The sequence below is a fragment of the Aphidius gifuensis genome, linkage group LG1 (assembly GCF_014905175.1).
Source record: "Aphidius gifuensis isolate YNYX2018 linkage group LG1, ASM1490517v1, whole genome shotgun sequence".
Taxonomy (NCBI): Eukaryota; Metazoa; Arthropoda; class Insecta; order Hymenoptera; family Braconidae; genus Aphidius; species Aphidius gifuensis.
Window position 1 is genome coordinate 31,927,128 of NC_057788.1, and position 24,241 is coordinate 31,951,368.

At 26.4% G+C, this 24,241-nt stretch overlaps 1 protein-coding gene across 4 annotated transcripts in view; it reads left to right on the top strand.

Annotated features, from left to right (window-relative positions):
- Positions 1 to 7,931: 7,931 nt before the first annotated feature.
- LOC122860552 (myb-like protein I) overlaps positions 7,932 to 24,241 on the top strand; it is a 36,888-nt gene continuing 20,578 nt past the window's right edge. For 2 of the 4 annotated variants that reach the window (XM_044164409.1, XM_044164408.1), the window contains exons 1-3: positions 7,932 to 8,990; positions 10,102 to 10,367; positions 11,240 to 12,063. In XM_044164409.1, coding sequence (XP_044020344.1) covers positions 10,305 to 10,367; positions 11,240 to 12,063 — 887 coding nt within the window. In that variant the 5' untranslated portion in view covers positions 7,932 to 8,990; positions 10,102 to 10,304. Of the gene's footprint in view, positions 8,991 to 9,250; positions 10,016 to 10,101; positions 10,368 to 11,239; positions 12,064 to 24,241 lie in introns of those variants that run through there. The other 2 variants (XM_044164406.1, XM_044164407.1) reach the window with 2 other exon arrangements.

Here is a 24,241-nt window from a genome sequence, read left to right on the forward strand (position 1 = left end):
TATTTATTTATAAATAAATTATTTTCAATCTGTGACCATCGAAATATTTTTATTGATCATCAACATGCAAAAATATTATATCCATGGAAATATTATATATCATTAAAAATTACGCAAGATATTCAGTATAAATTTGCAACGAATTTATAACCATCTACGAAATTCTATCTTTAATGACACTTGTGAAAGTTATTTTTTTATTTTTATTTCTTTTGACGATTAAATTTTGTTTCTGTGGTTGGATGAAAAAAAAAAAAAAATCTTATTTTTTGTGATCTCCATTTACTTCTCAACAAGGAGGATATAAAAATCCGCAATAAAAACAAAAGATGCAAAAAAAGAACAAATAAAAAACCATAAATAAATACCTTAAAAAATAAGGAAAAAATAAAATTTACTGAAAATATCAAAGATGACTTTAAAATAAAATACAGATATCAAATTAATTTAAAAAATAAAAAAAAAAAATCTCAATGATCCTTCGTGAGAATATATTTATATAGGAAAAATTTTTGAAGGAGGAAAAAAAAAAAATGAATAAAAAATATACTGGACCCAAAAAAAATAAAGATAATATTTATTTTTTTAAATTTTATAAAAAGGCAAAAACTGTCAAGTTGTTGTTTGGTCGAAAATTTGTATCTATAATGTCATTCGAAAATCAGTTATATCCTCAAAGTTGTGTGTCTCGAGCATTAAATTTCCTTGGTATCTTACTTGCCCTTAATCCTCAACTTCAAACTGGCACTATATATATGTGATGGCCTCCAAGGATCTTTTATTATATTATTTATTTATGTTTTTTTTGCTTATATACTTGCATGCTCACCAATATATATATATACACGCGACGAGATTGCGTCGAATGAGTTTTCTAATTTACCTCCTCCGGGCAGAAGGCGCACCATAACCGATCTCCACTGCAGTGACCGTGCGTGGCGCCGATTTACCGGCAGATAAGACACACCAGAGAGAAAAACGGCTTATCGTCGATAGTTTCGAGACATACACCTCAGTTGTTGTCGTTTTTTAATTCTTTTATCTTTTATTTTTCCTTATTTTGATTTATTTTTTATTTTTTCCTAAACTCATGAATATACTGTATCAATTTTCTTATTTATTTTTTATTTTTCACTTGTCAAGACACAATATCATGATAATCATAATGACTTTAAATTGAAATTTATATTTTCTTTTATCATCTCATCTCTGAGTGTATTTTTCTTATAATTATCAACTGACAAGCACATATTTGCATTTATTTAAAATACAAAAATAATACACATAATTTAACATATTACACTTTGTTGTCGTTACAATCAACAACTTTTATATCAAAAAATATTTAAAAAATTTTCAAAAAACAATCGTGTTTACATGCCGCCCTCATCAAAGGATCTTTGAGGAAAAAAAAAAGGATTTTTTAATTTTTTTTTTTGATTAATAAAATGTACGCACCCTGCCGATATCAGGAACGAGTTATGATCGGTAGCTGGGATTTCTTGAGAAAATAAAAAAATAAAATGACGCCCCATGGAATCGTCTCGCATGCTTGATCATAATTAATAACGCCGCATGGCAATATGCTGCACCAGTATATATTGTGTGTGTATACATATATATTTAATGTACATACGCTCAAGGGGGGTAAAAAGTAAATGCTGCACTCACAAAACTGTCCGCGCGCGACAAGACTCCAGTACGCTCACAATTTGCCGCCGTTATATTTTTTAAATAAAATATATTCCGTCAATTCGATGGGTTATCCTCTGCAGCTCTTACACAAGGATATGTCTTTTATATAACACAATTTTTTTTTTTTTTTTCAAATAAAAAAATATACTGCACTTGGGTCATTTTTCATTTTATCCAATCGCTTCCAGGCCCCTCATTTATCTTTATAAATATATTTTAAATTATCATTTTTTTTTAAATATTCTACTTCATCTGGTGTGTGTATATATATCATGAATATTTTCCGCTCTGTTTTGCTACATATATATTTTTTTTATTATTCATTTTTTCAAATGCGATTAAAGCGATATGTATTTTTTTTATTATTTTTTTAAATAGAAAACGATAAAGCCGCGTGCGCGCGCGTGCTACCTACTCGATTCGCAACATTACGCATATAATATAAAACTAGATTTTAGATTGTCAATATTGTTGTTGTTGTTTTTTGTATTATTATTATTATTATTATTGCAATTGGATTGTGCTGTATATAGAGCCAGCCAGGATATAATATTTCGTCTTAATCGCGTGCTTGTGACGATTTATCGACTTGTGCCACCTACCGCAAATATATACTAGAAAGTTTTTATAATATATATTAAATTTGTGTCTGAACGCATGGAGAGTTTGTATTAATGAATCTTAAAAATCAAATCAAGCGAAACGAAATTAAACGAATTGATATCATCCCCCCGTTGCGCGAGTTGTATATTTTTTTTTAAATTTTATGTCAGTTGAATATATATATAGGTGTGCTTGCGTGTTATATCCGTGTATAAATATACATATAGAAGAATTGAATTTATGTAATTGCATTTAATACTTGTAATACCATTAAAGGTAATCATCTTACATGCGCATGGTAGCTCAGCTATTTATTTAAGCATTAATTTTGTAAAATATAAATTAAAATAAAAAAACTAATTTAGATATATATATTTAAATTAATTTTGGTATTATTGAATATTTAAATTAATCAAGGGTATATATGAAAAATTAATTGTATATTCATTTAATTAATCATCTTGTTTAAACAACAACAAGATAATTTTATTTTTTTAAAATATATTTATTTTTTAATCTTTTTTTTTTTTTTGTAAGTTGCCCGAAAAAAAAAGGTATAAAAACTTTTATTTTATCTGCTCGAAATAATCGTCAAGTATTTCTTTATAAAAAAAAAAAAAAAAAAAAAAAGAAGTCAGATTTTTTTTACTTTAGATATGTTTGTGGCTCAACACACTTTGGAAAATCCTCTTTTCCAAATGGATAACCCCGCGTGAGATGATGATGCCTCATCCCATCTCTCAGCAGGTAGAAAAATATATAAAAAGGTATTTTTTTATTTTTTTGTCCTATACGCATTATTATATGTTGAAGAATAAAAAAAGTCCTTCCTCACACAGGTGTATCTTACCCTGATCTTAAAGTTCCACACATCAACTAAATACTTGCTCAAAAATATATTTTTAACTCTCAAGATATAACCGTTTTTTTTTTTTTTTTGATTCGTTGTCCACTACGTCAGCCACCAATTTCTATATAGCTATAGATGTTGTGTATGGTGATGGTATAACATATAATATGTGAAGATGCGCCCAAGGGGAGGAGAAAAATAAAAAAAAAAAATAAAACGAAAAACCAAAAAGGAATTTATCCGTTTACGACCCATATACCATCCCTTTTTTAACGGGTCAGTTTAGATATACATTTAATGTAATATATTGCTATATATACAAAATAGCTAAAAAGATTAAAAATCAAAAATCAAATATTGCTGGATTTTTCATCGTGTGAAAAAAAAATATACCTATTTTCAAATGTATTTTATAACCGTAATAAAAAAATTTATTTTTCATAAAATTATCAAGTAGGTATATTTGTTGCATAAAAACCTTTGAGAAAAATAAAATTATTTTAGACTATAAAGCTATATTGTAAATAAATGTAAATGCCAATGACTTATTATACACATCAAATATATTCATGTACACGGAAAAAAATTTACACGAAATTTCACTACGGTCCCACAGTATTCAAGAAACATCGGTCAACTAATACAATTTTTACATTAAATATTACGAAAAAAAACAATGTTGTGATTAAAAAATTGCAACGGACCATAGCAATATTTGAGATTTCGATTTTTTACTTTGTATAAAATAAAAACTGCAACGTAACATGGAATCTTTACAAATTTAAATTCAAAAAATTATTATGCTTCTTTTCTAATACTACAATGTACCATAGTAATTTTTATAGGTTTTTATTTTTGCTTGAGCACAGCGTCGAACTTGCTGTGCATATTGTAGATTTTACAATAGTTATGTTAAAAAAATTCGAATGTCTCCATCTAAAAATTACAATGCACCATAGCAATTCTTTATCTACTACTTGCCGCGATGCTCGTTGTTACCGACTGCAGTATTCAAAAGCCTATGTTAATATGGGCTTAGCGAAAATTCTAATGGGCCATAGTAAAAAAATTAAATTACTGCGCGGCCGTTATTCTGCGCATTGGAAATTCCAGATGATTTTTAGCTTCGTCTGCCTTTGTCGATAATCGATTCTTTCTATCAGACGTGCACAGACATGAAATAAATTTTAACGGCGAAATGTGTAATGTGTTTTATTCAAAGTCAGCCAGTGTTACTTTTATTGAAGTTATCAAGGGATTTTAAAAATATATTTTCTTTAATTTACAAGTGAAATTTTAATTTTATTTAAAAAAAAATATAAATAAAATATTCCGATAGAATACCGTAATATGATTGATAAAAAGTTAATAATACAGTTAACAATACAAAGAAAATAAAAAGTTATTAGGATGAACACTTTGATGCATATAAATTAATCGACTCAAATGATACTGAATTAGGTTTTATTCCACACCACAAAATTATTGAGTATACATCAGTTATAACGTCAGAAATTTTAACATCTCAAGGTTTTTCTTTTATACCAAAAAGTTGGATGTAAAAATATTATTATTATTATAAATTATTCTATAATAAATTATCGTCTGAACGTTATCTGTGTATTTATTTAATTTTTATTCTATTATAGTTACCATGTATTTACCCCGCACCGCCCCCTCCCGCTTGTGGGGGGGGCGGTGCGGGGTAAAAAATTTTTAACTATTGTAAAATTTGCTATTGCCTATTTTAATTTTTATTATGTTTCAAACAAATTTTTCGAGTGTACATATTTTTTTTTTAATTTTCTACATTGTAAAATTTACGATTTGTCTCATTAAATATTAATATTCACTTCTTTAAAATTTGCATCGTCAATTTCCAATATTTAGTATTGGCTTTGTACGTTTTCATATGGCTATTTTAAAAATTACTATGGTACAAGGGTAAAAGTCCAAATTGCCGTGAGGCGGCGCTCATCGAGAAAAATTGCTATGGCCCATATCAAATTCTAATACATTTCCCCCACGTTTCCAGATTGCTGTGGGCCATCGTAAAAATCGCGGTGTTTTTTTAGTAAAAAAAAAAGAAAAAATCTATCCGTGTACATAAAACAATTAATTTAATATATAACTCTAAAAAATTTAAATAATTTATACAAAAAAAAAAAAAAACAATTATTCAAATGATGAATATATTTTTTTTAAATAATATGTAAATAAAAAATCAAGCTTTTTAAAATAACAATATATAAAAATATAAAATATTCCGGAAAGGGTAGTAATCAGAAAAATTATAATTAGTAATTATTGATAAACTTTTTTTGAAAGAAAAAAATGACAATTACACTGTTGATAAAACGACATGCAATTTAGCAATTGATAAAATTTTTTAAATGCTGTTTATAGCTCAAGAGGCGCCATGCAGTATTATTATATACTTGACCAATCCATTGCTGCAGCAACACGTTGGGCGCCATCGTTATAACTTGTAATTTTTTATTTTCATTCATCCTTGATCTGCATATAATATATGTTTATTTTTAATTTAACATGATACTCGAAATACACACGTAATTCTTTATATATTTTAATATTTGCAATGAGTCGCAGGTTATTATATCGATATCGAAGCATAATAATTACCGATACAATCAAATTTCAATACACAACAATAACAATAATAATTGCAAGTAGAGATATATTTTTTTCGAAATAATTTATGGGTGGTTGAGATAGTTGGAGCAAATGAAAGAGCCAAAAATGTATACTGGTTGAGAACCATAAATGTTTTGTGAGGATCCCGAAAAAGTCAGAGAGTCCAATGAACGGGTAGGCAATGTGCATTGAGCTCTTATATTCACGTATAAAATAAAATTCAATTCTGTATTTGATTTTATATATAATAGCACATTTAATTTTCATGTATTTTAAAAAATATTATATTTATTAAAATATTAGAATAATTTAACAGATATTCAAATCAACTGATGACGTGATTGAATAACTCAAAAAAAAAAAAAAAAAAAAATTAATAGTCAAAAAAAAAAACACCTACAAGCTCAACGATGATTCATACAATAGATAAATAAAATTTCAAAGAATAAAATTAAAATTAATCTATATCCCAAAAAAAACCAAGGATTAATTTTTTTTTTTTTTATGATTTAAAAAATTAAGTGTAATATTGTTAAACAGTAAATTTTTTTTTGAAATAATTTAATAAATTATTTTTCACACAGCAGATCAATGTCTTTTTTTTTTTTCATATTTTTTCGGTGATTATCCTTTATATCTTTTGCTTCGTGCAAAACGCATTAGGCCACAAATATATTTATATTTTTTTATTTTCAAATTTATTTATTATTATTATTATTATAATAATCTTTACTGGATGCTCATTTTTCACAAGTCCTCTTTTCTCTTTGCCACTCCTTTCTTCCCATCACCCTCAATCTCGCATGTATCCTTAATTTATTTTTTTTGTTGAATCTTTCATATTTAAACGAAATAAAAATATTATTATTAATGAAAAATTGATTTGTTTAATTGTCAACACATTGGAAAATACATCAAACAATATGTCAAAATGAAAAATATTAAATAAATAAAAACTGACCATGAAAAAATCCACTTTAGCATCGAATATAAAAATTCATTAAAGATCAAGCTTGTGAAAGTGGTCCATCATGAGGAACTTTAGCCTTCACGCACTCAGTCTTTCTCTGTTTATCATCTCTTTTTATTTTCTTTATCATCAAAATAATTTCTATCATCTTCTCAATATATATTTTTGTTATCCTTTATCTTGAACCTAGCTTTGCTTCTTCTCTCCCCCCACCACCACCACAAATTTATCCTGTATCAAGTGCAAGAAGGATAAATCGTTGCCAAGGTAAAAAAAAAAAAAGATAAAAATTCCACAGGATCCAGCAATATACTCTCCAACACAACCCTCCCAAAAAACTTTCTCCCCACCAAAAAATATCTCAACATTTATCTCTCTCTCTTTCGTAATTTTTTTTTATTTTATTTTATTTTTTTTTCACCCACAATAATGTATTTCATCTTTCTTACTCTTGTACATTTTTATATTTGATTATTTTTATTATCTTCCTCTTCTTCTTCTTCTTCTTCTTCTTGATCATCATCATCATCATTGCGTCTTATGGTTTTGGTTTTATATATACAGAGGGGCTAAACTCTGATGGGCTACCTGAGTAAAAAAATAAAATAAAAAAAATATATTCTCTTAGCTCGCGGCTGACCGTTTACAATATTCTTTCGATATATCTATATATATATATGTGTGGTTTTTATTTAATGGTGGGAGTGTGTATTGGACATGTTAAGTTAGACAAGGATAATCTTATATATATTATTTGGTGGGAGGTGATTTTAAGGTGTATCAATAAATGTATTTAATACATATACGCGTATAGCTATACATATTCATTTATTTATTTATTTATTTATTTATTTATTTATTGGAGTATATAGTCACATGCATGTATTGATATTGGAGTAATATAAGTTTTTTTTACATGTATTTGTTGTTTTTTTTTGTACCTCGTGTGTGAATGCAATGAAAAAAAAAAAAAAAGACAGAGTTATTGGTGAGTAGGCGTATTGTTAAAATGAGATAGTCTGATAATTGGCATTGGTGTGGCATGGCTAAAAAGCTAAAAAGTGAGATAGAGTTTTGGAGATGAAAAAATAAAAATAAAAAAAATAAACAAGAGAGAGAGGAGGAGGAGGAGGAGGATAAAGAATAAGATGAAGAGGAATTAAAAGAGAATATATATTGTATATGAGAGACACAGTGAGGACATTGAGAGTTGGTTATCCACCAAGAAGAGAGGGGGAAAAAGGTGAGCTTGGATGCTGGAAAGGCGGCCATGTTGTCTATCCCGATGAGAAGAGAACTCTGAGGTGCGCGCGACGAGGTTTCGCTTCTTCCTTCTTAAAAATATACAAAATAAATATTTTTAACAAGAAAAACGTTTTTTTTTATATATATATTTATTAATTTTTTATATAATAATTGTTTTTTTTTAATTATTATTTTATATATTTTAGATTTTTTAATTTAAAAAGTGTTTTGGTTTTTTTTTATCACAAATATTTATACATTTGTTGAAGATTATTTTTCAAAATTCGGAGTGGAAATTTTTTAACACATTTTAAATGTCTATTATTGGTTGAGTAATTACTTTTTTTAATTTCTAATTTGTCATATTGTTTATGATTATTGTGGTATATCGTGTAAGTGATTGAAAAAAAAAAAAAACTTGCCTTGTGTTTATTTTAAAAAAAATTATAAACATTTGTGAATTTGTGAATGAAAAAATATAATTTAAATGATAAATTGCGCTATTTTATTGGTCAAAATAAATAATAAATAATAAACAATATTTGTTTATTTATTTTTTGACGTTTACTCATTTGACGAAAAAAAAAAAAAACAGTGAACAGTGGCAAATAAATATTAAGGGTGATTAATAATTGGTGACAATAATCGCTGAAATGTGAGCCGGAAATAAATATTAATTTACGGTAGTTTGTAGTTTTTTTTTTTTTTTTTTTTTACCTTAATTTTTCATAATAAATAATTATTTACTCCAAAAGAGCGAAGAAAAAAAAATAAAGCTATTAACTTGCACACTTTTATAATAATTTTTTAAACTTTTTAAAAAACATAAAAATTTCCATACATAAATAAATTAAAAAGTTGCATGTTAAAAAGTGTTGATTAAATAATATATATATTTTATATTTTTGGCAAAATGATGCCGTTGCGCGACGCTCACCAATCGAAGACACCAAATGTGCCAACAAGCACCACGTAAGTATTGCACAATTTTAAAATTTGAGAAATTAAAAGAAAAAAAAAAATCAAATATTAACCGTGAGAAAAATAAACTTGAATATTTTTTTTTTCTCATTTCCTTCAATGCATGTAGGTATTATGTGTATTTTCTTTCAATTTTTGACTTTGACATTGTTGTGTGTGCATGTGTGTGAGTATCGAAATGAAGGAAAAAAAAAAAAAAAAAAAAAAAACGACAGGTATATAACTCGTCTGACAATAGTTTATACCGGGTCATAGTCGCATCAGGTGGATTAGCAGGTAGTCGCACGCACCTGGATGATTCTTTTTAAAATAAACCCCTGAAAAATATTATATATTTTCACCTCTATTGAAATTTATTTATCCATGGAGCAACAAATACACACAACATCACTCCTAACCTCACTCAAACTTGACTCAAAAATTAACTGATAAATTCATTTAAAGTTATTATAATAATAAATATATATAATCATTAATTATTTATAAAATCATTGACACAATTAATATTGACAGTTGTTGGTCTTTGTTGAGTATTCTCAACAAGTGTTTGAAAATAAATGTTGATTCATTTATATATTGTTAAAAATGTGATTGATTTTGTTTTTTCGTTTTTCAAGAAAAACTCGTGTTGTTATTGTTGTTTAAATATTTGTTAATTTGTACTGACCAAGAAATAAACAGCTCAATGAGTGAAGCAAAGTGAAGAATCTCGTGAGGGCGTTTGGCTACTTGAAATACAAACGGAGGTGGTGGGTCCTTTGAGGAATCAGGTTAGACCGGCTGAACCTGATTCATCCTCTGTCTTTTACCTCCACCATCAGACATACAAACTCTTTTTTTTTTTTAAAATTAAACTTGTTGTTTTTTTTATTATTATTATATCCATATACTTCCGCATTTGTTTGCCAACATCAAATACACAAAACAAGATTGTTGTTGTATTTTAACTTACTCCAAAATCAACATCCAACAGCTGCTTCGTTACCCACATGTATTAACCCTAAATTCAACACTTGGTAAAATTTATCTCCAAAATTAATCATCATTTTGTTTATATTGATTGTATTGATTATATTTTGTTTTCTTTTTTTTTTGTCAACAGATAAAAGACTCAAACTTTTTGATGCCTCTCAAATGTGCCATAACATCAGCAAGCTGTGATAAAAATTTTTACAATTAATTTTTAATGATAATAATAATAATAATAATAATAATTGACTCAAGACTTTGTGGCATTTGAAGAAATTTAATTGAATAATCAATAAAACAATTGTTTATTATTAATAAATAAATAACAAAACAAAGATGTCAATTTGCACAGAGGATAACGATTCAACAGCAATTCACATGCAGGAGGCCATGTCACCGGTACGTTTTTTAATAATAATCATACTAATTATCATCATGAATTTTTTATCATATTATTATTTATATTTTTTAAATTCAAATAATCTTCATTAATCATTTGTAATGTTCAATATGTTAATTGCACTGTCTCGTTATTTTTTATTGAATAATATTTTTTTAAACGTGATGAAAAAAATAAATAAGTATAAATAAAAAACATTAAAAAATGAGCTAGATATAGAGAAAAAAAAAAAAAAAATTAAGATGTTGGGTATAGCTATATGATGAAGAAAAAGATGAGGAAAAAAATATAAAAAATAAATAATAATATGAAATGATCAGCAACAAGACATCTGAAATACTTGCTGTGTGTTTGTATGTGTGTGTGTGTGTGTGTGTGTATACATGAGGGGGGTACTTAACATCTTATCTTTTTGATCAAGAACTTGGCGATTATTAAAAGAATTTATTTTTCAAGTTACGTATCGTTGAGGCAAGTCGATTAATTATTATGAAGAAGTGCCTGACAGTATGTCGGCTTGATTCCCTGATTTTTTTATTTTTTCATTATTATTTATATTTTTTTATTAATAATTCTATATTCAACGATTTCAAGTCAATTTTATCAATGTGTTATTTTCACTCAAGACATCATCGACGCATTAGCATTTATTAATAAATATAAATTAATGAAAAAAAAAAAAAAAAAATTATAAAATTACGTCATTATTATATGTCATATGAATTAAAGAATGTTAATTATTTATCAAGATTTATTAAATGATTATTATTAATATTCTTTTTTTTTTTTCATATGCAAAATTAAAAAATAAAATATCTTTATAAATGTATTTTTTTTTCTTTTGATTTTATAATGATGATGATGATGATAGGTGCAAGAGGGGCCAATATCACCGGCTTCCTCGTGTATGAGCAGTCATAATCAAAATGATAATGAGCAAGTATTGCTTGCAACAATGCAACCAGTAAGTGTCATTGATTTACAAGAAGAACATGCATTACATCAAAAATATAATAATCATCATCATCATCAGCAGCAGCAGCACAATCATCATCAACAACAACATACCAATCGTATTCATCATCATCATCAACAACAACAACAACACAATAATCATCATCAAGATGATGAACAACAACAGCACCATCATCAACAACACCATCATCATCATCACCAACAACAACAACAACAACAACATCATCATCACGATCATGATGATCATGATGATCGTGTTAGTCCAGATAGTAGTCCATCACAAAATCACATGGGACACAAAATGATTGATTTAATATATAATGATGGACAAAAAACTGTCATGTATACACATGATAAAGAAATAATATATGAAAGTGAAGCTGATAGAGTACAAGTTGTTGAATATCCACCACCACCACCATCACCATCACCACCATCAACACCACAAGATGATAATACAACACAAAATAATATGATTATAACAAACCGTAATCATCAACAGACAACATCACCAACAACTATACATCTTCATCACTATCCACAACTTCAACTGCAACATGATGATGATATACCACGTTCAGTTGCTGTTCAAGGTGTTACATCTGTACCAGTTAATACAACAACTACTGTTCTTGTATTGTCAGAACTCGTTGCTGCTGATCAAGCTACTGGTACTGCTCTTGGTTTAACTACTGGACCATCTGGTTCACTTCGTGTTGGGTAAGTTTTTTGATTATCATTATTTTTTTTTTTTTAAACCTGTTTATCTTTTCCAACATTATAAACATTCAACTTTTGAATAATCATTTTATGACAATTCAATATTTTTATTTATCATCATCATCACCATCATATTTTTAATAACTGCATCAAGTGTCCCTTGAATATTTATTATTATAAACCATCTCAGTCTATATGATAAATAAAATAAATTAATCGGTTCCAAGATGCAACAACAAACACACTTTAATATATCGTCCTATCCAAGATGAAACCTTGAGGCAAAATACTCGAAAACAACAACTGCATCTCATTTTATTATTATTATTATTATTTTTACGAATTTTAGTCTTTTTATTTGAATTCCATTTCATTTTTTTCAACTGGCCATTTTTAAATAATTGATTTGACTGTGGATACTGTTGTTTAAACAATAAAATATCCATAAGTTTGTCATTTAATTGGTCTACACGCATTAATGATTGGCTTAATTAAAAAAAAAAAAAAAAAATTCCATTTATATATTTTTCTTTTTAAATAAATAACAACAACAACTAAATAAATAAATTAAAGTAAAAAAAAATTTTGTCTTGTTTCTTTTTTATATTTATTTCATTGCTTCTTAATTTTTTATTTTTATTATTATTATTATCATCATTCAATGCTGTAGTGCGACGATATAAAAAAATAAAATTAGCTGCTACATCCTACATTGCTTATCAAATGATCTTTCCTTTTTTTTTTTTTTTGTACTATAATACCTTCTTAATTTTTTTTTTATTTTTTTATTTTATCTTATTTTTCTTCTTCCCCTGTTTGGAATTTTTTTTTTTTTATTTCTATATATTTCTGTTGGTTTCTTTTCACACTGTGAATAAGATAAAACTTCAAATTTAATGATTTTACAAATAATAATAATAATAATAATAATGTGAAGAGTAGAAAAAATTTTTTTTTAAAAAAAGAGATATAAGTATATTTATACAAATTTCGGGTTATTTTCATATGTATATATGAATTTGAATTTTTTTCTTACGATTAAGGTAGAATTTTATTTGAGTTTATATATATACAGACAAGTTGAAAAAAAAATATATCTGGGTACTTAATGAAGGGGGCCTGAGGGGGACAGAGCTGAGAAGAGAAAGAGATTCGACTGAAATAAAAATTGTGTTATGAAAGTTTTGGCAACGAAGTCTGAAGTTGGATATTCATATAAATATGATGAAGGGATGATGAAGCAAGAGTGTTTTTTTTTCTTTTTCAAAAAAAATAAAAATACAAGGGGGGAATGCTTTGAGCAACATAAGATCTTGTGTGGCTTGTCTAAAAGATACCTCGAAAATTCACGTTCCCTTTCACTGTGCGTTCACTGGCCAAAGCTCCTTGGAATCTTTTATATATATATGAATACATATCACGCAGTTATTTCGCGATTTTCGACACACACACAGACAATATACATGGCAAAATAAAAATTGCCTTTAGTATATAAATGTGTCTTGGTTTTTTTTATAATTTTTTTTCTGAAATTTATTCTTTGACGTCTTAAAAATTCAACGATATCAAAAAGCTTAAACTTTTTATTAATTTATTTATATATATATATGAAATTAGTAATTTAGACGTGTATATTTAAATGTAATTCAAATATTTATATATTCATAGAATTACAGGAAATAATATTATGTATTTTATCGAAAATTATTGTAGTTATTTTACTGAAAATATTATTTAATGATGTTATCGTTTATAAATATACTTGAATGATATTTTTTTTATTAGTAGGTAAATTTGAATATACATATTCTGTATAAATATTAAATGGCTCATTCACCATGCATAGAGTGGAGTGTATAGGGGAAAACATATAATTTTCGCACCGTCGTGATAATAGTCCTCTCGTGAATGAATCCGACACAGGAAACTTGCATGATTAAAAAAATTTTTTTTCCATAATTTTATCTTGTAATTTTCAATACTTTTTTTTTTTTTTTTTCTTTAATTTTTTTATGGGATATGATTTTTTTATTTTTATTATTTATTCGAGAAAAAATATTCTTAAAAATGACATTTATCACCTTGAAAATTATTTATTATTATTAATTATAATACCAATATTAATCATCTAATGAAAAAAAAAAAAAAATTATCAGATCATTTTTTATTATATTTAAATTCAAATTTTATTATTATATGGTTAATTTCGATATGACCTTGCGATGTATAAATATATAAAATTCAATCGATCTTTTTGGATATAATTAAAAAAAACAAATTATTATATTATTTTTCGTTATATATTTATATGTTTAAAAAATAAAATATAAAAAAATAAATGATATTTACCCCGGCTACCGTTTTTGCAAAATTGCTGGCACGCATGTCCCATATAAATGCGAGGGTATTTATTCACAATATCCTTCAGAGTAATTTTAAAAAAGACGAAATATTATGTACATGTATATATCTATATACTGGCTACCGTGACTGTGGCTTATTATTATGTTCCGATATACGATAATCGTTGGGTATACACAACTTGCTGGTGTTGTTTTCTCTCTCTTTCTCTCTCTCAATATATTTTTTTTCAAAATCTTACGTGCACCTTTTATTTGCAAATATATATAAGTATATTCCACAAGTCGATTTATTCTCGATTGCATGACTGCATCAAGCCTCCATGATGTCGCCTACATGCAGCTATATCAAAAATTCTCTTTAATTTGTTAATAATAAAAATAATAATAAACAATATACCACGAAAATATTAATATTAAAAATATACACATTATTTAATATTTCTTTTGAATTATTATCTGTCGCGCATATAAAAGTAATTTCGAGAAAATATATAATTTAATAATTGATAAAAGTATAATTACTATAATTAATTATTTTTATAACAATAGATGTGATTTTTAATTTCAAATTATATCATCATCATCATCATTATATAAATTATATTTTTATTATATACTTTTAATTGAAATATTATACTACTATACTACTATTTAAATTTAAAAAATAAAATATATATTTTAATATATAAAAATAGGGTATAAATAATTTGTTTTTTTTTTTTTTAAATAAATATATATACTGTATAATGAGAGGGGGAAATAAAAGAGATAAACACCCACGCACAGTGTTTCGCGCGCGGCGAATGGACGAAGGGGGTTTGTGAAGGGGGTTAGAGGGTGGGTGGGAAGAAAGAGAATTGAAAGATATAGGTGGTAGGACCGTTCAAACAAGATGGCCGTCTTTGGGCTGGACGGCAAAGTCCAGTCGTTCAAGTCGCTCATATATATATAGATATATATATGTATGTGGAAAAATGCGATCCCCTTTCGTCTCACTTTTGATAGAGGTCTCGACTTTAACCCTCTCCTTTAATTCATCTCTTTTTTTTTTTTTTTTTTTTTTTTTTCCTCTTCATCATCTCCTCTCTACTCACCCATACATGATATTTATTTTTTCCATTTTTTTTATATATAAAAATATCCTTGACCGCCTTGCCCCTCCACTCACCCCTTTCCCAAATATATATTTTTATTTTTTTTTCAAAACCCTTCTCTTGGTACTTTTAATTCCCCTCGGGTCCATCGTTATTTTTTTATTTCTTCTTTTTCTTTTTACCCTTTTTTTTTACTTTTTTTTCTGCCCTTTGTGTTTGTCTTGCTCGCACGAATATATCACTTGCGTCTTTTTTCATTTTTCCTTTTGGGGTTGAATTTTTAAATCTCTCATTAGCTATTTTTTTTTTATTTTAAACAAAATTATTTATTTCGTTTAATTTATTAAATTAATTAACAATTCAATAATTATGATTTTGCTGGCCTTGGTGATGAATGAAATGTCTAGGGCTTGAATATTCAAAATAAATAAATAAATAAATAAAAGATTAATGTATAATTTATATATAAGATATATAATTTTTTATACATGTTTTTAAAAACGATGAGAGACATTAATGCATATAGTGAGACAGTGTTTATACAAACAGCAACCCAATCACAGGTGATTCATAGCCAACACTGAAAATAGAAATGATGCTGATGGGCATTATATAGTTTGGAACCTTTTAAATATATACATTTTTTTTTCTTTTTTTTTTATCATCATCGTCATGATACCACAAATGGTATGCTATTTAAAATTAAATAAAATCAAAAATAATATTTATTTATTTACTTAATACTATTATTGTTATTTATTTTTTTTTTTAATAAAAATAACAAATAGGATACAGAGTCATCTTGGTATGTGTGTTTTTTTTTTTTTTTTTTTTTAAATTAATGTTTAGCATATTCAAACTTCCGAATAAAAAATAATAAAATTCAGTCAATAATTGAAGAATATCAACAAAAATATAAATCATCATAATAATTAATAATTGACAATATTAAAATATGAAAAATAATTTTTTATGATAATTTTCAATGACATTTTGATAATCATAAAATTTATCTGATTTTAAATAAATATATTATATTGATTTATCTATCATCATTATAATAATTATGTTTTTATTACAGTGTTTATGTGTTTCCACTTTGAATATAATATAAAATCAGTTGAAATCACTAAACCATCTTAAAAGCTCTCTCCCAGCTCCTAACTTTATATAAATGCACTTATATACAAATGCAAAGGGGGAACTATATAATTTAAATTTTCAAACTGATAAAATAATAATAGTATGCTAATTTATTGAAAAAAAAAAAAAAAAACAAATATATTAAATAATTTTCATTGTTAAAATTTCTTCTAAAACGTAACTTCTACCCCAAATGTCCTAGTGTCAATTTTAAGTAGTACAAGTCGATGTTAAACTCGCCGCCGTCGGCAACTCGGCAAGTATAAAATATTTTCAAAAGCATCAATCAATTTTTATAAATATAAAATACATAAATGATAATAATTGAAGTCGCAAACTTGTATATGTATTTAAAAAAAAAAAAAAACACTGTGTATACATCAAGTCATATGTAAAAAAAAAAGAAAAAACGATAAAAAGTATATATATGCGAAAAAAAAAAATAAAAAATATGAAATTAAACACACAGTGTGTCAAATGTTGATAAAAGAAACGGGAAAATAAAAGGATGACTTGATGTCTTTGCAAGTTTGTTATATACGAAGGCAAAGTCGGAACACTCCTGGGTTGTGTATTTGTTGTACAGCGGGGCCGGGTAGACAGGTTGTCCAGATTCCACGGAAGGTCGTTTGCTTTGCTTATATACCACCACGGCAATCTTGTTGTATATATGCGCCGACGGCAATCTCACTGGTCTCAGACATGCCCATTGACTAACCTAAAACCCCCTCAAGAATTATATATATATATGTACACCAATAAACGTATTCGTGCATATACATATACATCAACATTTTGCGCGATACTTTAAACGCAACTAGGTAATTTGTTTTTTTTATTTTTTATTTTTATATATATATTCTACATTGCCGCATCGAAACAACATGTTATGAATGAATGAAAAATCTTGGTATACAAATTTTATAAATATATTCTTTTTTTTTTTTTTTTTTTCATATAACTTGTTCTACTTTGAATGATAATAATTCTTTTTTCAATTTTTTTTCTTCAAGCAAATCACTTGATAATATTTTTAATAATTCTATGATTAAAAACAAAATATATTATTAAAATATGTAATTATTTAAATTGCACTCAAAAATCATATATCAATATGTAGTTCATTTAATTTTTTTACAAAATTTTTATGTATGGCTTTAATGATGAAAGATAAAGAGAGAGAAAGAGAGAGAGTTACAGCAGCCGAGAGCATGTCTGGCTTCATGGGTGAAAGCTTCGATGAAATATCTCAGACACTTCTTGATAATGCATTTGCTGCATTATATGCACTGAATTTTAAGTGCAAATAAATATATTTATATATTGCCTTGAAATAAATATATTTATTATTTATTTGTAAATTTTAAAAAAATTAAATTTTCATTTTGAATTCAAATAATACATCGCGACTGATGAATTTATAATACTTTTTTCCCTTTAAAAACACCTGGATTTAGAGGAATTTTAGCTCTGATGAAATTTCATTTGATATAATAATACAAGTATATTTTTTTTAATTTATATTTCTCATTGTGATCTGAATAAAATGGGTGTATGGAATAGGTATATTTAAATGCGTGTATGTACTATATGTACGCATATATGAATCTGTATATACAAATGTACGTTGACACCGAGGTTAGACCAGCCGGATGTAAGTGACTGTCGTATCACGTTTCTATACTCCTCGTTTACCTTTTCTTAGCTTCAAGAGGGCGGTTAAGAAAAAGTAGAAAAAAAAAAAAAGAAATAAAAAAAAGTGCCACTTCGCTCTCTTCGTTATTTATTTATTTATTTTTTTTTCATTATATTCATTTAGGTGTATATATATGATTTTTTTTTTTTTTCTTTTTCTTTCGACTCAGGACAATTGGTACTGAATTAGCGAGGCTTGTTGTCTGTGTCTTGTATATGCCACCGAGTCACTCGATACAATACTCGAGTCTCCATTTTCGTGTAGTAGAAAAATAATATAAAATCCTTTTTTTTTTATTGTAAATCTGCTTCTTTTTATTTATTTATTTATGTCTTTTGAAGTATTTTTTTTTTTTTTTTCTAAATTTCTGATGGGTATTTACAGAGTTTTTTTACTTTTATTTACTATTTATTTTTTTTTTTCATCACGATTAAGTATATATTGTGGAAAGTTGGTGTCTATTTGTCGCTAGATTTATTTAGAGAGACGTGGAAAAGCGTGCATTTCTTGGGATTGGCTATTGTGGCATCCTGGTGATCTCACATAAGAGAAGTAGATCGATGCCTCCGGGGATTAAACTATCTATGTATATATATAAAATTTAATATACAGGGTGTTCTATTTTTTTAATAAAGATTTCATGTGTAAGAAATATATTAGCTGAAAAAAAAAAACAAACAACCGCTAATTATATCCATAAAAATCATCAAATTAAATTAAATTCCGCATCGCGTTTACAAGTAATACGAAAGAAAAGAAATCAAACTACTTTTTTCTTTTTTTTTTTTTTTATACACATAGTAGAAATTATATTGCGGAAAATTTAAATTTTAAAATTTTTAATAAATTCAATTTTTTTTGTATAAATATATTTTTTACCTATACAAAAATCGATCAATCTTTATAAATTAATTTATGCATGAAAAAAAAAAAAAATCTAACTTTAATTAAAATGGAAAATGAATATTATTTTTATTCATTTATTTATTGGTTTATTTTTTTTTTAATATTAAAAAAAAATTTAAATGTACGCCATCAAGTATGATCCGAGGAGAAAAGGAAGTGTATGGTAGCATGTATAATCTGGCTAGGCAATATATATATACTAGCCTTAGCTATTTGTCATGTGCGTGTCTGCGTGAGTGCACAAAGTTAAAATAAATATATATATATGTTTTATGAAGGCAAAGAGACAAGACACAAACGGGTGAAGAGACCGTCGGGGTCCATGAACGGCAAACTCAACGCGGAGAACGGAGACAGGGCGTGGTCCAGTATTCAGTATTTATTATTAAATTTATATTCGATGACCATCGAAAATTGCATTAAACTCATTGCTACAATTTTATTATATATTTTCAAAAAAATTATCAAATTGAAAATATTATATACCTATATTTTTAATTTTAAATATAAATATATTGAATGATAATTATAATTATTGTCGTTATATAGGGAGGAAAAAAAAAACATTTAAAAAATTGGCCTTTATGTATTATTGTCCATGAGCGAATGTGATGTTATTTATTTATAATTATTTTTTACCTTGAATGATTCTCAGTTATATTTGAGATAATTATCCCCAGTGCAGAGTGAAATTCGGTTGCGGCACCCAAGTGAACGAGCGCGCCAACCAACCGATCGAGAGTCGGTGGATACGCCTCATAAATAAATCATTTTATTTTCTCTCTGTACCAAATGGCGTACTGAAGATTTTAAATTTAATAAACTCAACCAAGAGACATATCCATACACATGCAATTCACATATATGTATTATATAATTTTTTATTTTATTTTTTATTTTCATTCAAGTGAGTTAAGTTGAAGCACGTATTATATATACCTAGTGGTTGCTGCTGCTGATGGCGAGATTCACTTTGGAAAAAAATAAATATATATATAAAAGAAAATAAAATAAAAATTACTTCCACAGAAGCGATGATAAAAAATTAGTGGAAAGGGGAAAATGGCTGCAACCACGACATAACTTGCGGTCGTTGGCTATTTATTTTTTATTTTTTATTTTTTTTTATATTCCTAACTCCGTTAGATTTTTTTTTTTTAATTTTATTTTTATACAGAAAATATTTGACCTCATCAAATGAGATTTTCGAAAAAAAAAAAAAAAAATGTATAAAGTGCTTTTTTAAATTCAAATATTTTATTCAACCCTTTAATTTTGCCGAAAATGTAGTATCGCAGCGACACCTTTCATCGATAAATAAATATACAAAGACGTCGGCAAGTTACCTGATTTGATTATTATATTATTTTTTTTTATTCCCACCCTTTTTGATATATTCTTGCACCTTTCATTTTATAATTTAAATTTGCATAATAATATTTTATTCGTGACCTTTTAACGCATCATATTTTTCGATAAAGTATATTAGAAAATTATTGCAAAAAAAAAAAAAAATTAGAAAGACATAAAGTTTGATGATAAATGTCATCGAACCAATTAATATATATATAGTTGATCAAATACTCGTTAAAACATTATTATATTCTATACGTGTATATATAAAAATCTTTCTTTTTAAGTTATTTTTTTTTGTCCATCAATTTACGAGATATCTCTTGACTTTTCTATCGCGTTCAATCGACACTTTTTAGAAAATTGCTATCACATACTCAGCAAAGTTGGAAAATGATCTCGATCTCGAATCGTCAAAGCGCACGCACATATTCAATATATATGTATATCCGGCCGCAAAGCGAAATTCCTCTGTACATATAAATATAAAAAATAAAAAATAAAAAATGCGAATGCGCTGCTTCCATCCTCGCGATTCTCTGGTCGCCGCGGGGGCTACTCATCGGCAACTTCGTTAAGGTAAAATGATATAAATTAACGAAAAAAAAAAATAAATAAAAAAATAAATAAGCAAACAACAACAGTGTGCACTGATAAAACGCAGATACATGCGAAATCAAGTGAAACTCTGCTGCAAGTTTCAACAAATTTCACACATTTTATAAAAAAAAGCCAAGCATATATACTTTTGAATCTCTCATTTTAATTTAAATAATAAAAAATAAAATTAATCCATTAGCTTCGTGACATATTCAATGAAATATAGAAAACTAAAAAATCCAAAATAATCAATTTAAATTTAATATTCAAAAATTTGCAAGATAATCATTACAGCAAACTGCAACAGTGATAGTCACAAAAGTCTCTTGCGTATTTTGAAAAAAATATGCAAAATTGCAGTTTAAAAAATATGATAATAATAATGATGATAAAAAATAAAAAAAAGGGTGGATACAGTGAAACACGCGAGACGAATAGAAGAAGTAAAAAAGGAGACACATTCTCACACGCATGAACCAACATGAGTATAGAGTGCGTGTCCTCAACATATCGTCTTATCGGCATGGTTAAGGTATATAGAAACGACAACCAACGCGAGTACAGTATCATATTAACAAACATTTGGTGGGGATATAAAATAGGCGGGGTTTAAATTATATCAATGTGTGCTTGTTAAAAATTTTACATATATATTTTTCAAATGTACACACAGTTTTATGACATTTTTTTTTTTTTTTTTCCATATAGCTGCTATATATACATCACGCAAAAAAAATTCATGTATAATTTTTTTTTTTTTAAATAAATAAATAAATAGGTATAGGTATATATATTGTATAGATGTATATATTGGTTGGACAAATACACAACCAATGTAAAGCCGACGGTGAGTTGCGCGACGGTGGCACACCGCTAAAGCTCACACTCACTTATACCTGACAAGATGTAAGTTTTGAAACTGGAAGGTGCCACCTCTGCACAGTCCAATACAAGACACCGAACCGGATAGTTCTATCCAAATATTATCAAATATATAACTAACCGGTATTATTTTAATAATCATACATTAAATTAATATAAATTACTAATTAAACAGCTAGCAAGTTAATTAATTTGTATATTTAGTAAGAAAAATTTTAAAAATTTATTAATTATTATTTATTTGTTTATTTATTTATTTATTTATTAAAGTTTTAATATATATCAATCGAGTGGAGGTGACATTAAGTTAACATTGTCAAATTAATTTTGAATAACAAAAAAAAAGCGGGAAACTGGATAGATGTATAGGTGGTTTATTTGAAATTCAAAAAGTGCGTGGGCATTAGCCGCAATGTGTCTGGTGTGATAATAAATAAAACTTTTTAAATTTTAAATAAAAAATAAACTTGCGCTGATATTATTATATGTAATGATAATTTTGAACAAAAAATGGACGTAAAAAAATTCAAATATCAAACAATATATTACAATTATCCATAAAATTATTATTTAAAAATAATAACAATATACAATAGATAACATTTGTCATTTGTTTTAAAAGGATAAAAAGTGGGTGATTTAATTATACCAAGTGTCAAAAAAAAAAAAAGACAAGAGTACTTGTAAAAAAATAAAAAGATAGTTTAAACGCGTCATGACCTTCATGGTGTCTTTGAGCTGTCCGCTGGCCGGCAGACAACCCCCAACATATTTTGGATAATAAGTGTTAACATAACATTGATAAAAATATAAAAAATAAATATACAAATAAAAAGGGTTAATATATATATATTCAACAATATTATATATTTAAAAATGTGAGTATATACAATATATTTTATTTGACATCAATTTGACATAAATTGACACAAATTAATGCTATTACTTGTCATGAAGAAATGCCGCCGGAGCAAACTGCATGCATGCAAAAAAATATTTATAGAAAAAAAAATAGCCATGTGCTATGTATACCTATATATATTTAAAGGAACCAAGTATAAAGGGAGTAAGAAATTTTGTAAATTTCCCATGGACAAAGTCCGGCCTGAGGGTTCCTAATTATGTTCATGGGACACTCTTGTCCATTGTATATTGTAATCCCCCGCATCAACCCCTTTCTTTACCTTCTCATATACATATATGTTTTTTACTTTTTTATTTTTTTACCTTGAACCTACTGTATACATATGGGTTGTTGTTGAGATCATAGGATGACCCTTTCTTGGCTAGACCCTAGACCCTAGTCCAGCATGTCCGCATATACAAAATAATTTCGGTCAGTCAGACATTAACCGTGTGCCATCGTGACCATCATATAATTATTGTTATGCATTTGCAAATGTCCCCTTGATAAAAAAAAATATTACTGCAAATAGGTACGTAAACCTTTTCAACATTATTTCACACAGATCTTTTTATTTATTTATTTAAAACAATTTTTTTTTTTTTTTTAAATTAAAAAACAACTGTTTAGTTATCATTAAATTCATAATTGATTAGTCATTTTTTTTTTTTTTTTTTTTTGAATAAATTAATAGTAAATAAAAAAAAAAAAAAATGAATAATAATTATCAATATTATCTACTATATATCTTGCTATAAATTTAAATAAAAAAATAAATATATAAATAGTGTCGAGGTAAATGTAATAATAAATATTATTTAAAAAATATTTAAAATATTTTTTGGTGTATGGGTATTTAACCACAAGGGTTGAACGAAAAAATTGGCAAAATATATTTATTATAAAATTGAATAAATCATATAATTATATAGAGTCAATGAAAATATAAATATTAAATTGGTAGCTACTAAAATTTGATACAATTATTAAAATTTTGATTTGAATAATTATTATATTGATGTGTGCATTATACTAGCATTACAATAACGCCCATTGTATACAAGTATATATACACATTGTAGAATCATTGAAGCACGACCTCCAACCGAGTCCAATATATAAAAATGAAAATAAAAAAAAAAAAAATAAAGAAAATTAAAAATTCATAAATAAAATAACTCAATGTATATGCGTTTGAGTAGACAATTTATTTCAAGCAATTAATTAACAACTTTAT